The sequence below is a fragment of the Rhinoraja longicauda genome, chromosome 25 (assembly GCF_053455715.1).
Source record: "Rhinoraja longicauda isolate Sanriku21f chromosome 25, sRhiLon1.1, whole genome shotgun sequence".
NCBI classification, from domain to species: Eukaryota; Metazoa; Chordata; class Chondrichthyes; order Rajiformes; family Arhynchobatidae; genus Rhinoraja; species Rhinoraja longicauda.
In genome coordinates this window covers 31,199,182-31,217,194 of record NC_135977.1, presented here as the reverse complement: position 1 = coordinate 31,217,194, position 18,013 = coordinate 31,199,182, and the positions used below count along the sequence as shown (strand labels likewise).

The 18,013-nt window shown below is 41.4% G+C and overlaps 1 protein-coding gene across 1 annotated transcript in view; it reads right to left on the bottom strand.

The window, feature by feature from the left end:
• Positions 1–18,013, bottom strand: part of ksr2 (kinase suppressor of ras 2) — a 365,578-nt gene that overhangs the window by 282,050 nt on the left and 65,515 nt on the right. The window contains exon 2 of the mRNA XM_078421757.1: positions 5,585–5,725. Within this exon, the coding sequence (XP_078277883.1) occupies positions 5,585–5,725 (141 nt within the window). The remainder of the gene's footprint in view (positions 1–5,584; positions 5,726–18,013) is intronic.

Genomic DNA, 18,013 nt, shown 5'->3' with positions numbered 1-18,013 from the left:
TTTGTACACCTCTACTATAGGATCACCCCTCAGCCATCTGTGCTCCAAGGAATAAAATCCAAGCCTGCCCAATCTCTCCCTATAGTTCATGCACTCATGCACCCTGGTAACATCCTCGTGAATCTTCACTGCACCCTTTCTAGCTAAACTCTGCACTTTTCTTGTAGCAGAGTGACCAAAACTGAAAACAATACTCACCAACACCTTGTACAACTGCAACAAAACATCCCAACTTCTACAGGAAGAGATAAGAAATTTCTTCACCCAGAGAATAATGAAGTTTTAGAATTTTCTACCAGGATAGATGTGGAGGCTCAGTTGTTGAGCATATTCACATGTAATACAGTGTTAGTACAGGGAAGTGGGAGAGAGGTAAGTGATCAGCCACAATTTTATTCCATACTCGACCAAGTGGACCCGTTGGGCCCAAACCCCTCCTGCATTGGTGCAGCACCCTCTCCCCCCCCCCCCCCACCTCCACCCCCTCCCATCTCCCTCCATCCCCCTCCCTCCTCCCCTATTCCATCCCCCTCAACCCCCTTATCCCCCTCCTCCCCCTCCCTCCCTCCCTCCAGCCCCCCTCCCTCCCTCCTTCCCCCCTCCCTCCCTAGGAGGTAGATTTAAACTTTTAAATGTGAATAACTTTAAAAATATAACACCGATTTCAATGAAACTTCTTCCATTAGCACCAAAGGGACGATGCTAAGCCCCCCACTGGCCATATCTTCCCATCCCCTCCCCTCTCTGCATTCCGCAGAGACCGTTCCCTCCGCAACTCCCTGGTCCACTCGTCCCTTCCTACCCAAACCACCCTAACCCCGGGCACTTTCCCTTGCAACCGCACGAGATGCAACACCTGTCCCTTTACCTCCCCCCTCAACTCCATCAAAGGACCCAAACATTCTTTCCAGGTGAGACAAAGGTTCACCTGCACCTCCTCCAACCTCATCTATTGCATCCGCTGCTCTAGATGTCAACTCATCTATATCGGCGAAACCAAGCGCAGGCTCGGCGATCGCTTCGCTGAACACCTGCGCTCGGTCCGCATTAACGCCACTGATCTCCCGGTGGCCCAGCACTTCAACTCCCCCTCCCATTCCCAGTCTGACCTCTCTGTCATGGGCCTCCTCCAGTGCCATAGTGAGGCCCGCCGGAAATTGGAGGAGCAGCACCTCATATTTCGCCTGGGCAGTTTGCGGCCCGGTGGTATGAACGACGACTTCTCCAACTTCAGATAGCTCCTCTGTCCCTCCCTTCCCCTCCTCCTTCCCAGATCTCCCTCTATCTTCCTGTCTCCACCTATATCCTTCCTTTGTCCCACCCCCGACATCAGTCTGAAGAAGGGTCTCGACCCGAAACGTCACCCATTCCTTCTCTCCCGAGATGCTGCCTGACCTGCTGAGTTACTCCAGCATTTTGTGAATAAATCGATTTGCACCAGCATCTGCAGTTATTTTCTTATGCTAAGCAAGGTGGGCCTAAAATTGTCGCGCTATCATGTACTGTTTTGGCTGTAGTTCAGGAACAAACAAACAAACAAACGCGCAGCGGTAGAGTTGCTGCTTTACAGCGAATGCAGCGCCGGAGACTCAGGTTCGATCCTGACTACGGGTGCTGCACTGTAAGGAGTTTGTACGTTCTCCCCGTGACCTGCGTGGGTTTACTCCGAGATCTTCGGTTTCCTCCCACACTCCAAAGACGTACAGGTATGTAGGTTAATTGGCTGGGTAAATGTAAAAATTGTCCCTAGTGGGTGTAGGATAGTGTTAATGTGCGGGGATCACTGGGCGGCACGGACTTGGAGGGCCGAAAAGGCCTGTTTCCGGCTGTATGTATATGATATGATATGATATATAGATGAGAGCACTCATGAGAGGTTGAAAAGACTTCTGTTTTTATTTATTCTTAACAAAAGAAATTGATCTAAAATGTTAACTTTATTTCTCCCTCACACTTGCTGATCTGCTAGAAATACCCATAATTTTCTGTAGATAAGGCATGGAACCTGGCAAGAATAGTCAACTCAGCTGGGAGAGGAGGTGGCTCGGAGGAGGATTGTGTGATTAATTATGACAAAGAATGAGGACAGTCAAGAAAGGTGAGGATACCTGATTGACTTCAGTCAGAGTTACATCGTGGCTTTGCAAAGATCCGTTCAGTGCTGTGAAGGAGGATTTTAAACATTGATACTTGTGAAAAATGAGCCCAGATTTGGGTAGCAACTATTTGGATGGAAACACTGATGCCCATGCCAAAAAACATACCATTATGCAAATGAAAATAGGTTGAATATTTCATTTGTTGACAAACCCTTCTGAACTTCTACATTTAAACAGTAGAGAGCATATTGACTGGTTGCATCACAGCCTGGTTCAGTAACTCGAATGCCCAAGGGCAAAAAAGATTTCAAAATGTGGTGAACAGTGCCTAGTTCATGATGGGTACCAACCTCTCCACCATCGAACAGATCTATAGGAGGTGCTGCCTCAAAAAGGCAGCCAGCATCATTAGGGACCCACACCACACGTGGACACCGATCACTCCTGCCATCGGGAAGAAGATGTGGCAGCTCTAAACTGCAACATCCAGGTTCAGGAATAGCTGCTTCCAACAAACATCAGACTATTGAACAATACGAACACCAAATAAACTCCGAACTACAAACTGCCTTGATCGCACTCGGGACTTGGAGCGCATTATTTATTTTTGCATATATTTTGTTTGTATATATATATATATATATATATATTGAACTTCATTTTGTTGTTTATTATGGAGTCTACTGAACACTATGCTTACATATCTGTTGTGGTGCTGCAACGTTCCATTTCAGGATATAAGACAATAAAACACTTGACTAAAAGAACAATTCTTTCTAAACTTCTGGGCTTTTTTGTGCCCAGTGGGAAATTCAGCATCTTATTTTCCAGCAGCATTTTTTTTAAGTACCAAAAACTAGTGATTTTAAGCTCACTGATCTGAAAACCCTTTACTTCCCCCCAAAAGAATACTTCTGCTAACCTGTTTTATCTGTAGCTCTGCGCTTTACTCAAACTATATTATTCTTCTTTACTGGGATCTGCAAACTCAAATGTATCCTCATATGTTCATAAGTCATAGGAGCAGAATTATGGCTATTTTGCCCATTGAGTCTATTCTGCCATTTAATCAGGGCTGATCTATTTTACCCTCTCAGCCCCATTCTGCCTTCTCCCCATAACCTCTGACACCTTACTCATTAATAACCTGTCAAACTCTGCTTTGAAAATATCCAGACTTGGCTTCCACAGCCATCGGAGGCAATGAATTCCACTGATTCACTACCCTCTGACAAAAGAAATTCCTCCTCATCTCCTTTCTAAAGTTACGTTGCTTTAATCCGAGGCTGTGTCCTCTGGTCCTAGACTCTCCTACTAGTGGAAACATTCTCTCCACATCCACTCTCTTCAGGCCTTTCACTATTCAGTAAGTTCCAATGAGATCCCCCCTTATCCTTCTAAACTCCAGCGAGTACAGACCTAGAGCCCTCAAACGCTTATCATATGTGAACCCAATCATTCCCGGGTCATTCCCATAAACCCCCTCTGGACTCTCTCCAACACCAGCACATCCCTCCCGTGATATGGGGCCCAAAACTGCTCATAATACTCCAAATGCAGCCTGACCAGTGCCTTAGCATTACATCCCTGCTTTTATATTCCAGTCCTCTCAAAATGAATGCTAACATTCCTTACTACCAATTTAACTTGAAAATTAACCTTCTGGGAATCTTACACCAGCACTCCCAGGTCCCTTTCCGCCTCATATTTCTGAATCCTCCCCATTTAGAAAATAGTCTACGCCTTTATATCTACTACCAAAGTGCATGACTGCACACTTTGCTATGCAGATTCTTTTCCCACTCTCCCAACCTGTCCAGGACCTTCTGCAGACTCCCTGCTTCCTCTACATGGCCTGCCTCTCCACCTATCTTCGTATCAACTGCAAACTGGCCACAAAGCCATCAATTCCATCATCCAAATCATTAATATACAATGTGCAGAGCAGCAGACCCAACACCGACCCTTGCAGAGCATCACAAGTCGCCCCAGCCAACCAGAAAAAATGTCTCACTCTTTGCCTTTTGCCATTCAGCCAATCTTCTATCCATGCGAGTGTCTTCCCTCTAATACCAAGGGCTCTCATCTTGTTTAGCAGCCTCACGTGTGGCACGTTATGCTGGCTTTAACTTATTTTAATCACGTGCTTCTGAGTACTTGGAAAGCTCATCCTTAATAACGGACTCTAAAATCCTACCAACCACTGAAGTCAGGCTAAGCGGCCTACAGTTTCCCTTCTTTTGCCTCGCTCCCTTCTTGAAAGTCCCTTCTTGCAATTTTCCTGTCCTTTGGGATCAGCCCTGACTCTAGTGATTCTTGAAAACACACCACTAATGCTTCCACAATCTCTAAAGTTACCTCTTTCAGAACCCTTGGGTGTAGTCCATCTGGTCCAGGTGGCTTATCAACCTCAGGTCTTTCAGCTTCCCAAGTACCTTCTCCTTCGTTATAGCAACTCCACTAATTCCCGCCCCCTGACTCTCTCGAATTTCTGGCACGTTGCTGGTGTCTTCCACTGTGAACACTGATGCAAAATACTTATTCAATCCGTCCGTCATTTCTTTATTCCCCATTACTACTTCTCCACAGTTATTTTCCCGAAGGCCAATGACCACTCTTGCCTCTCTTTTATTCTCCATAAATCTGAAGAAAACTTTGGTATCCTCATATCTTATTGGCTAGATTACCTTCATATTTTATCTTTTCTCCCCATATTGCCTTTGTAGTTGCCTTCTGTTGATTTTTAAAAGCTTCCCGCTAATCTTTGCAATATTCTCTTTCACTTTTATGCTGTCTTTGACTTCCTTTGTCAGCCTCATTTTCCCTTTAGAATCTTTCTTCCTCTTAGGGATGAAAAGATCCTGCATCTTCTGAATTACTCCCAGACACTCCTGCCATTGCTGCTCCACCGTCATTCGTGCTAGGGTCCCTTTCCAGTCACTTTAGCCAGCTCCTCCCTCATGTCTCTGTAGTTACCTTTACTCCACAGTAATACTGACACATCTGATTTCATTTTCTCCCTCTCAAACTACAGGTTGAATTTTATTATATTATGGCCACTACTTCCTAGGGTTTAATTTATCTTGCGTCCCCTAATCAAAGCTGGTTTGTTAGACCACACCAAATCCAGAATTCCCCTTCCCCTAGTAGGCTTGAGCACAAACAGAATTATTAGCCTTCGAACAGGAGAGAGTATAAAGTGAGAAGTAGCTCTGGAGCAAGCAACCTTCCTACTTTCTGTATTCATTTTAAAATTTAAATTTGTTGCACATTATACATCATTTGCAATTTAATTCAACAGTATTAAACAGATCCTCGCAAATAAAGTGATATAGAAAAAATATAAACTTGGTGAAATCTCTAAATGATAAAACAAAATTAAGATAATTAAAACCAATCAATCCTCAGCTATTTCAAACAATGCTTCTAATAACATTATCAGTTATTCAGAAATGATGGATTAAGATCATTAATGCCAAAGTTACCTCTATCACTTCCTTGCGAATATTTACAATTCGAAACCAATGAACAAGGTGGGGAAATCCCTCTAACTCAGCATTCCGTTCGTGGAGAGAAACTTTACGTTTACAGGAAAGCTGACGGCTGAAGTACGTCACAAGTTTACCCTAAAGAGAGAAGAAAAGCTGTTAGAAAATAACAGTGAATTGATTTAAGAAGGCTTATTTTACAAAAATATTTAACAAACCAAAGACAATTACATTTGCAATGAAGACTCTTTTTTTTAATCAGATAATAGTGATTGCAACAAATGCATTCGTTTGTCACAGCCTTGATATCTTTCCTCAATTATTAGCAATCTCCAACAGCCCTCACAAGCCCTCACCCATTCCCATAGGTGGTTGACAACATTGTATTTCAAAAACTAAAGGCTGTGTGGGTGAGTTTGCTCAGAGACGGTTTGTTTTGGTTTTTCCCCAGAAGAATTCCTTCCAGTGCACCTGAAAGATCCAGCGAGATGGATCACTCCAAGATGCCAGAGATTCAAAGATACTGCGCTAGTTGCATTTGCCTGCATTTGGCCATATACCACTAATCTATTTTATCCATATAGCTGTCCAATTGTCTTCTAAAAGTTGTAATTGTATCCACTTCTATAGTTTCCTCTGGTAACTCATTCCAGATATGGACTACCCAACAAATGAAAAATATGCCCCTGAGATCCCTTTGAAATCTCTCCCACTCACTTTAAGCCTGTGCTCTCTATCTTTTGAAATCTCTACCCTGGGTAGAACACTATCAGCATTCACCTGCCCCTCATGATCTTGTACACCTCAGCCTCCTAAGCGCTAAGTCCCAGTCCCAGCCTATCCAACCTCTCCCTATAATTCAACTCCACAAGCCCAGATAACATCCTGTTGAATCTCTTCTGCATCTTCTCCAACTTATTGACATCCTTCTTATAGCTGGGAGAACAGAAATGTACTCAAGTGTGGTCTCACCAACAATTTGTACAGTTGCATCACGATGTCCCAACTTTTGTACTGGGTACCTTCCCAATGAAGGCAAGCGTGCCAAACGCCTTCTTCAACACTGTCCAACTGATTCAACACTTTTAGGGAACCATGGAAATGTATTTCCAGATCTCTCTTTTCTGCATCACTCTCCAGGGCTCTATCGTTTACTGTGTAAGCCCTGCCTTGGTCTGACATATTACAATACCTCACACTAGTTACAGTTAAATTCCATTTGCCATTCCTTGGCCCACAATCCCAATTGATCTAGATCTTGATGCAAGCTTAGATAACCTTCCTCGCTGTCTACTATGCCACCAATTTTGGTGTTATCTGCAAATTTACTAACAATGTTAACCAGATTGTCATCCAAAGTGTTAATATATATAATAAACAGCAGCAGACCTAGCTCTAACCTATGTAGCATTCAATTGATCACTGGCCTCCAATTAGAAAAACAACCCTCCAGAACTACCTTTTGACTGAAGAAGGGTCTCGAAGCGAAGCTTCACCCATTCCTTCTCTCCAGAGATGCTGCCTGCCCCGCTGAGTTAGTCCAGCATTTTGTGTCTATCTATCTTTTGACTTCTTCCTCCAAGTCTATTTGGTAATCCAATTGGCTAGCTCACTTTGGATTCTATGCGATTTAACCTTCAAGAATTACCTACCATGCAGGACCAAGTCAAAGGGCTTGCTAAAGTCCGTAAATGCCCACTGCCCTGCCCTCATCAATCCCACTGCCCTGCCCTCATCAATCCTGATGGTGACCTCTTTAAAACTTATCCACCTTAATGTATTTTAAAACGACCTATTACCATTTGGTAATTCACATATGATTTGTGACATCCAAACGCATACCCCAATGCCTTAGCTTCCATGATCCTTTTCTCAGTAAAACCCGTTGGGAAGTATTCATTTTAACATCTTCCCATCTCTTGTGGCTCTACACAAAGAGAGCGTAAGGGGTCCTATTCTTCCCATTGAGAGAGCTAGATAGAGCTCTTAAGGATAGCAGAGTCAGGGGGTATGGGGAGAAGGCAGGAACGGGGTACTGATTGAGAATGATCAGCCATGATCACATTGAATGGCGGTGCTGGCTCGAAGGGCCGAATAGCCTCCTCCTACACCTATTGTCTATTGCCACCCTTTTACTTTTAATATACCTGAAGAATCTTGTGTGTTTTCCCTTTACATTACAAGAGGGTGGCACGGTGGCGCAGTGGTAGTGTTGCAGACCCAGATTCGATCCTGACCTCAGGTACTACCTGTACGTTAGTTAATGCGGACTTGGTGGGCTGAAGGGCCTGTTTCTATGGTGAATCTCTAAACTAAATTGCCTGCCAGCTCTATTTCATGCCCTTTTTTTGCATCTGATTACAATCTGAAGAATACACCCACACTTCTTGTACTCAAGAAGGGATTCTCTTGTACTCAAGGGACTGCCTAAACCTGACACATGTTTCCATTTTCCTGACCAGAGCCTCAACATCTCTCATTAACCAGGGTTCCTTAAACTTGCCTTCACAATAAAAGGAACATACTCCCCTTGCACGTTTGCTCACTTTTGAAAACCCACTTTCCAACCATCCCCTTACCTACAAACAGACTCTTTCAATTAACCTCTGCAAGTTCTCTCCTAATGCATCCAAAATAAATTTTAACTTATTTCTGGGGTCAATGGAAAGACTGCAGGGCTTGTTGCTCACCACAAAATCTTGGTTCTTGTGTCTGTCAGGATAGTGTGGACAAAGTGTCTTTGAATTTGTTTTTATTCAGTTCAATACTTGCATAGGACTCAATCCACAAAGATTCAGCAGTCTGGGTCCCAAAAATGAGCACCCTGTGGTAATATGTTAATTGCAGATGACTTTCCATTTAAATAAGAGGCTATGCATTCAATACAGGATGTGCACAACCTGTCATCCACACCACATTTCAAAGCCACCCCGGGCCTGCTCTTGGTCGGACTGACCACTCTTAATAATGACTGTCTTGATGTTTTACTAAGTGACTTAATCAATGTAAGGAAAGGTCCAGAAGACTGCTAATGTTATTCCAATATTGATGCCTTTTTATTTTACAACCCTTGTTTGTTGGATAGAAATGTTTGTCAGATTCAAGTATGACTGGGTTCTTGAACTAGGACTGAAAACACTAACAAGACCTGCCTCAGGATGAACTAGCTAGAAATTCAATTGAAGACCACTACTAATTCATTTGATAACAATGTGAGAAAACTGTCTTGCAACTGAAAACATCTGAGCATACATCATTCCCTTTAATTGGAGTTTCTGTGATAAAATTAAAATAGCTTAGAAATGTAAGCAAGGTTACTCAAAAGGAATTTTAAAAACTATTTATACACTATAGAGACACAAAAAGCTGGAGTAACTCAGCAGGTCAGACAGCATCTCTGGACAAAAGGAATAGGTGGCGTTTTGGGTCGAGACCCTTCTTCAGATTGGTCAGAAGGAGATGCTGTCTGCCTCGCTGAGTTACTCTAGCTTTTTGTGTCTATTTTAGGCTTAAACCAGCATCTGCGGTTTCTTCCTTTACACTAAATATACCTGTAAATAGGAGCAAAGAGGTCCTTCTGTAGTTGTATAGGGCCCTAGTAAGACCACACCTGGAGTATTGTGTGCAGATATGGTCTCCAAACACGAGGAAGGACTTTCTTGCTATTGAGGGAGTGCAGCGTAGGTTCACTAGGTTAATTCCCAGAATGACGGGACTGTCGTATGTTGAAAGACTGGAGCGACTAGGCTTGTATGCACTGGAATTTAGAAGGATGAGAGGGGATCTTATTGAAACATATAAGATTATTAAGGAATTGGACAGGTTAGAGGCAGGAAACATGTTCCCAATGTTGGGGGAAGTCCAGAACCAGGGGCCACAGTTTAAGAATAAGGGGTAGGCCATTTAGAACAGAGATGAGGAAAAACATTTTCAGTCAGAGAGTTGTAAATCTGTGGAATTCTCTGCCGCAGAAGGCAGTGGGAGCCAATTCTCTGGATGCTTTCAAGAGAGCTAGATAGAGCTCTTAATGATAGCGGAGTCAGGGGGTATGGGGAGAAGGCAGGAACGGGGTACTGATTGTGAATGATCAACCATGATCACATTGAATCGGCTCGAAGGGCCGAATGGCCTACTCCTGCACCTATTGTCTATAAATTGTGGAAGATTCCATGGATACATTTCAGTCATATTGAATTATTCCCAGTTACTTTTGAGAGATACAGTAAACTCTCCTTTATTCGGTATTTATGCATCCGGAATTCTGATACAACCTGCAAAGATTTCTTGGAATATTATGAGATTTCATAAACTCAAAGTTCTGTTGAACCATGAAATGCCATTTCAAAGTCAAGTCAAAGTCAAAGTCAATTTTATTGTCAATCCTCAGCCAGTTTACACAGACAGAAAATCGAAATACCGTTTCCCACAATCCCGAGGAACAAAGTGCATAAAACAAAAGGCACAGCAAACAACAATCAACATAAAATATAAAATATAAAATATAGTCACTTCGTCAGGGGAAACAGCAAATTAATTGCATTGACGGTATCACAAAATGCTGGAGTAACTCAGCAGGTCAGGCAGCATCTTGGAGAGAAGGAATAGGTGATGTTTCGGGTCAAGACCCTTCTTCAGACTGACCCTTCAGAATAAATTGCATTACCGTTTTAACATTTGGAAGTGTTTTTGGTTTAAGTGGTAGACTAGCCCACTTATATATATATATATATATATATATGTATAGAAGTCTATGCATAACCTACATAAAATTGGGTTTTTTAAAATGTAAATTAGCTCAAAAATGCTATGCAAAATAAGATGTTTTTAGTTTATTTATGTTTACATGTAAAGGCATCGCAGTTGTAGGCTGATAAGCAGCGACACTAAGGCAGAGAAAGATTGATTCTTGATTAGTACCAGTGGCAACATGGGGAGAAGGCAGGAGAATGGGGTTAGGAGGGATAGATAGATCAGCCATGATTGAATACCAGTGTAAACTTGATGGGCAGAATAGTCTAATTCTACTCCTATCATTTATGACCTTATGGCCCTCTTTGAGGATCTGCACTTTATTGTGGGTACAGTGATTCATTTGATTTTTTTCACTGTATTAATACAGGTTAGCCTTAAAATATAGACTTGCTGTGTAAATTATTTAAAAGGTGACACACAGCGCAGAAATGTACTTAAAGCTTTGTGCTTGGGTGAATACTTGGGTGTGATGCACAGTAAAGATTTGCTCAGACATTTGACATACTGTATTCATGCAAGTACCCCCCCCCCCCCCCTCCCTCCTCCCCCACTCCATGTGGATGCCAGATGGCTGAGGGTATACCATATAAAGTGGCAACTATAATACAGGGAGGGTAGTGCAATAGGCAGAAGTCATTGAAGAGAATAATGTGAGTACTTCAGTATTAGAAGGCAGCAAAGTTTGTAAACTAGAAATATAAAATTGCAACATAAGAGTGAAATTATTGATTCAGTAAATGGTATAAGCTCATCAATGAAAAATATGAAGGACCCGAAATGGTGCCTGAAGGGTCTCGACCCGAAACGTCACCCATTCCTTCTCTCCTGAGATGCTGCCTGAGTTACTCCAGCATTTTGTGTCTACCTTCAATGAAAAATATGAGTTTGTTAAAAGTAAAGATGTTAATTAAATTTTCCCTTTTTCAGGGCTATACTTTAAATTTATATAAATATGCAATGCAGAATTATCTGGGGATGTATCACAGAGCAGTGGTAAGATTAAAAAGTGGTTCTCTTTAATTAAAAGTTGGTTTTTTAAAAAGTGCTAAGGTGAAGCTCAGAACAAGTTTGAAGCTCAAAGAAAACGTAATTAGGTATGATTATATTACTGCTTTATATCACAATGGCAAGACATTTTAAGTTCATAAGTCATTGGAGCAGAATTAGGCCATTCGGCCGATCAAGTCTACTACGCCATTCTATCACGGCTGTTCTATCTTTCCCTCTCAACCCCATTCTCCTGCTTTCTCCCCATAACCTTTGACACCCCTACTAATCAAGAATCTGTCAATCTCCATTTTAAAAATACCCAATAACTTGGCCTCCACAGCCGGCTGTGAGAATGAATTCCACAGATTCACCACCCTCTGACAAAATAAATTCCTCCTTATCTCCATTCTAAAGGTACATTGTTTCATTCTGATCCCAGGCTCCCCCACTAGTGGAAACATCCTTTCCACAACCACTCTATCCAGGCCTTTCACTATTTGGTAAATTCCAATGAGGTCCCCCCTCATCCTTCTAAGCCCCAGCGAGTACGGATCATCGCTTCGATGTGGCTGGTCCTGGGCAAATTGCTTGTGATATTTATTCCTAGGAATCCGAATCTTTCGACCATCTCTGCTTCGGCACCCTCAATGTAGATCGGGGTATGTGTCGTGCTTCGCTTCCTGCAGTCAAACATTATCTCCGTCATGCTGACATTGAGAGCGAGTTTGTTGTGTTGGTTCTCAATATCCTTTCTGTACACAGTCTCATTATTATTTGATATCCGGCCCACTACGGTGGTGTCGTCTGCAAACTTGTGACTGAGTTGGATTGGTACTTGGCTGCACAGTCATAAGTGTATAGGACTATAGTAGGGAGTCGAGAACACATCATGTCTTCTTGAGGCATGTGGGTACCGCAGAACAGAGTAGGGCGAGGTTAGAGATGTCCGTCAATACTCCCGCCAATTAGTCCATGCAGATCCTTAGGATGCATCCAGGAGCTCCATCCGGGTCAGTTGCCTTACACGAGTTCATCCTCTGGAAGACTGATCTTCCTTCTGCAACAGTGACTGTGGAAGCAGGCACACTTGAGTCTGTTGGAATGGATGTCATCTCTCTGTTGGCCTTCAGCTCAAAACGAGCATAGAATGCATTCAGTTCATCAGGGAGGGGAGCACTATCACCAGCGATGCTGCCTGACTTTGCCTTGTAGCCTGTTATTGTTTTCAAGCTTCACCACAGTTGACAGGTGTTTGAGAAGTTATGCTGGCACACAAATTTGTCCTGGCATTGTTTCTTGGAATTCCTGATGACTTTGCGAAGATCGTTGTAACATTTCTTGTACCGTTCGGGTTTGTTTGACTTGTTGCTGCGGTCTTGACTTTAACTTGGAAATGGATCTCAGGGTTAATGCATGGTTTCCAGTTTGGGAACACTCAGATTGTCTTCTTTGGTACATATTCCTCTATGCACTACTAATGAAGTCTGTCACGGCAGTGGTGCTCATTCAGGATGGCCACAGATTCCCCGAATACGAACCAGTCTATTGACTCAAAGCAGTTGCATCGGATATCATCTGTTTCCGTAGATCATCACTGAACAACTTTTTGTACTGGATCGTCCCATTTCAGTTTCTGTTTGTTGGCATGAAGTAGAAGCACAGTTAGATGACCAGATTTCCAAAAATGTGGCCAGGGAACGGAGCGATGTGTTTTTTTATGGATGTGCAGCAGTGGTTGAGGGTGTTCCGGCTCCCGGTGGGACAAGAGACACGTTGATAATATTTTGGTAGTACACTCTTGAGATTGGCTTGATTGAAGCCCCTGCCGACAATGACCAGGGCTTTCGGGTGTTTGATCTCAAAGCTATTGCTAGCGGAGTCCAATTCATTCAGAGCAAGCTTGACATCTGCATGGGGAGGAATGTAGACTGCTGTCAGGATTGTGTGATCAATTCCCGCAGCATGTATTAGGGACGGCACTTCACTGTTAAATATTCCAGGCCTGGTGAGCATTAGCTGACCAGGACCGCCACGTCTGACCATAGGTCTTGATTAGGAAGCAAACCCTCCGCCTCTAAGCTTGATGAAAACATCTGGTGCAGGGAGAAGCCCTCGGGTTGAATGGTACAGTCAGGCATGAACAAGATATTTACCCATCTTTGAAATATAGCTAGCAAAGCTCAGAACATCATAATTTAACTAAATCGATGGCGTAAATGAATTTTTAAGTTTAACTGTGGCAGAAAAGTGCAAAAGAAAATGTGTGACAAAAATATTATGTGATAGAAATGTTTACAAGATGTGTTACTTGACAGTAGGAATCTCCATATGCAAGATTTAAATAGTGAATTGATCTTTACAGCTCTCCCAAAATCATAAACAGCTGAGTTGAAGCCGGAGAAGCAAAAATCACAAAATCTTGGAAAACTGACAAGGAGATTATGGAGCAATGGGAAGATGTGTTATGGGTGGCTGGATCTCAGTTTTGGAAAAGTCTAATGTTCTTGAGGAGAAGGGAATCAAGGAGAAAGGAATTCACAATTCCTTCGGTCCCTCGTGATTTATCTGTTTCCAACCAACCCAGCCCATTGCTCGTTCCCCTTATACCCTTTAAATTTCCATGACACCACATTTCCCATACTAGTCATAGAGTCAGAGTGATACAGTGTGGAAACAGGCCCTTCGGCCCAACTTGCTCACACTGGCCAACAATGTCCCAGCTACACTAGTCCCACTTGCCTGAGCTTCGTCTATATCCCTCCAAACCTGTCCTATCCATGTACCTGTCTAACTGCTTCTTAAACAATGGGATAATCACAGCCTCTTCTGGCAGCTGGTTCAATACACCCACCAACCTTTGTGTGAAAAAGTTACCCCTCGGATTCCTATTAAATCTTTTCCCCTTCACCTTGAACCTATGTCCTCTGATCCTCGATTCCCCTACTCTGGGAAAGAGACTCTGCATCTACCTGATCTATTCCTCTCATGATTTTGTACACCTCTATAAGATCACCCCTCTTTCTCCTGCGCTCAATGGAATAGAGACCCAGCCTACTCAACCTCTTCCTATAGCACACACCCTCTAGTCCTGCCAACATCCTCATAAATCTTTTCTGAACCCTTTCAAGCTTGACAATATCTTTCCTATAACATGGATACTCAGCCAGCTCTTCAAAAAAGAAATATATTTACATGTTATTGCTTTCAAAATGACTGGGACTGAATATTACAATGGAGTACATGTATATTTTACCTCAAATTAATTCTCAGGATGCAACACACAGGTAAAAGTAGGACAAGTAATGGACTATGAGAAAGTATGATAACCTATCAAAAATTTAAGGTACATTTTTTACATGTTCATAATTTAGCAGATTTTCAATTTCTTGCATCTGCAAAAATGTTTATACCCCTAAAAATAACATTTTTCAATCAAATTTTCAACAGCAACAAAGCAAAAATCCACACTCTATAAAAAGTTTTTCGTTAAAATTACAGTCCCAATCGAGAGATAATGGGACAAAAATTGTTGATTAAACAATAATGCCGTTACATGCTGCTATTTGCTTATAAAAAAAAGTCCACGGAGGAATAAATGCCTTTGCCCCTATAGCCCTTCTGGTGATGATACTCCCACAGTATTGTTGCCTTCCCAGTCAGTGGGAATTCCCAGAAGTTTGATGGTAAGAGATTCGGTATTGGTAACGACTTGAATGTCAAGGGTAGTCATTTCATCACTCTCTTATTGGAGATGGTCATTTCTTGAGTTTTGTGGCATGATTGTTGTATACTATTTATCAGCCATGCCTGAATATTGTCCAGGTCTCGCCACGTGCAGGTGTGGATAACTTCATACTGTTTGGCATTTATTCAACGCAAAGAAAATTTCCGTGCTTTAAGTGAAGATAGACACAAAAAGCTGGAGTAACTCAACGGGACAGGCAGCATCTCTGGAGAGAAGGAATGAGTGACGTTTCGGATCAAGACCATTCTTCAGAGTGTAGAACACATTGGCTGGAAGTACCTCTAATTCAGGAACAAAGGTCTTCAATATTATAGCTAAGATGTGCTCTCAGCTAATGCTTAATATCATATTCTATAAATCAAATTAGCTGAAGACTGACTTCTGAGATGCTGGCAATCGCAGGAGGAAGCCGAAATGGATCATCTACAGTATTTGACACTACTGAAATAATATGGTTGTGAACACTTCAGCCTTGTCTTTGGCATTCATGTGCTGAGGACCAGTGTCGTTGAGAACGAGGATATTCTAAATGAGTGGGCGAGAACTTGGCAGATGGAATATAATCCATCTGCCAAGTTCTCATCCAACGAATAGCAGAGTATTTTTTAAATGGAGAAACATAAAGAGACACAGGGATCTGCCAAAATATACGATACGATAAAACTTTATTCATCCCTGGAGGGAAATTGGTCTGCCGACAGTCACAACACACAAGGTACACAAAAGCCCTGAAATCAAAAGTGAAAACAAAAAGGAAAAGACATGCGACTGTGCTGGCTTATCCAATCTGCTAAAAGCACTGCACATATATGTGTCATATATGTACAAACATATATCAATCATTTACATTCATTTCATTAATCTAAAGTGACAATCTGAGTGTCATCGTTCACATAAAATATGAAACGAGGTCACCAATCGGCTGTTTAATGAAAAGATCTCATGCTACCATTGAAGAACCACAAGATTTTTCTGTGGGCCTGATCAGGCTTTACAATTTAGTATCATAGTTTCATAAAATACCCTGAGAAAAAATATGTCACAAAGATTGCATAGCACAAATTGCATACATTCAAAACATGCAAGCTGGTGAACTATTGATCCAAAATTTCCTTGGAGCATTTGAATTTCATCTGAAGTGCTTGAACCGAATTAAAGAAGCAGTGCTCTGAGGAACAAACTAGCCATAAAAATGCACTGTACCTAATTTGGATAGGACACAGGGTGTTGATATAAATGCAATTGAGATTTCAATAAGCAAACAAACCACTTAGTTCAGAAAGATCAGCTGGTGTTTTCCTTCACTTAAAGCATGTGGCTCCAATAAACTCAACCATGGTCAAATTGAATTTAAAACAGAATTTAAATGCAAATAAAACATTTCTTACATTCCACTGGGTGGCACCATATAACTTCTTCACCTCTATCAAACTGGATAAAATTCTATGTAGGATGTTAGCTTAATACATCTTAGAATTATAGAGTGATACAGTGTAGATGGTGATTTGGACCATTGTGTCTTTAAAAGAGTCGTATTTATTCCCCATTGTTCTCCAAATATTTCCTTTACAAGTATTTATGCAGGTTTTCCTGCCTGGAAATGTGCTCCGGGAAATTCTCATCTTGGCATCTATCAGCCATTTTTTAAATCATCTACACCCACCAGTAACCATCACCTGAGGCATCCTGAAGTTCCAACGTAGAAAAGAGTTGACAGGCACGATGGGTTTCACTAGTCCCATTATTTTACCAAAAATGGTAGGTACTTACATTTTATCTTCTTGGATCTCATTAACTACTTCAATTATTTATACATTTATTTGTATCTACTATAACTATTTAATTTAAATTATATCACCTTCATCCAACATTGTACTGAATACTTGACTTAATCAAATTCCCATTGCTAATCCATTTAACATTCATCTCTTGCTAAATTCACAGTAAATTCACATTATGAGGATGTGGCTTTACTTTCTCCAGTAATAATCTTTAACAATATTATCTGATGAATGCATCTTGTTTTAGAATGCAATTTACAAGCCATGAAGAAAACAATAATAATGCAATGCTTTAAAAGTGCATCACTCATTTGTTAGCAACGAATTATAACAAATCATTTTATAACAAATCTGCAATGAGCACCTTCAAAGAAAACATTGTCATCATTTGCTATTAACTTGTAGTACAAGAGCCAGATGATACTATACAAAAGGAACATTTCTGAAGTGCTTTGGCAGTTTTCTGTTGTTTCTCCAGCCAGGGATCACCTGCAATTTGGCTATGAGCGATACCCAATTCCTCAAATTTTCCTGTAAAATGCAACACATCTGTTAGAATATTTTGTCAGTGCGGTGATGGGGAAGGATAGTGGAGCTTGTTGGTCTACTTTGCCATACAGCTGAGCACCAATGTTTGAATATTCAGAGGGAATTCTGTCATATGCACATTAATATCCCATATTAATGGGATTATTAATATCTTGATCACAATATTTTATCAGAAACAAAGTTGGAGCAGAGTCAGGTTCAAAAGCTAAGTGAAATATATCTATCAACTCAAGGAAATTGATAGATACAATCACCTTGTTACATCATTACTTTCTATATTACGCTTGATTGAATTGTGCTGTGCTGCATTGTCCTTAAAGACTGCTTCATCCATGATGGCTTTCCTGTTTAAAGCCCACAAATCTGCGCTGCTCAACCATTAACACATGGCTAGCAATACATTTAATTCTCGTTAAGTTGAAAATAAAGTCACTTCAGATGATATATATAGATTTTCTATCCCCAGTTTCACCAAAGGAAATACACATTTGTCATATTTAAACTGGGAATGAAAAATAAACATAAACAAATAGAACCTATGCAAGTAAAATTAGAAACCTCCTTTACAATTTGAATTGAATTTATGAAATAGAAGTCTGATTTATTAAT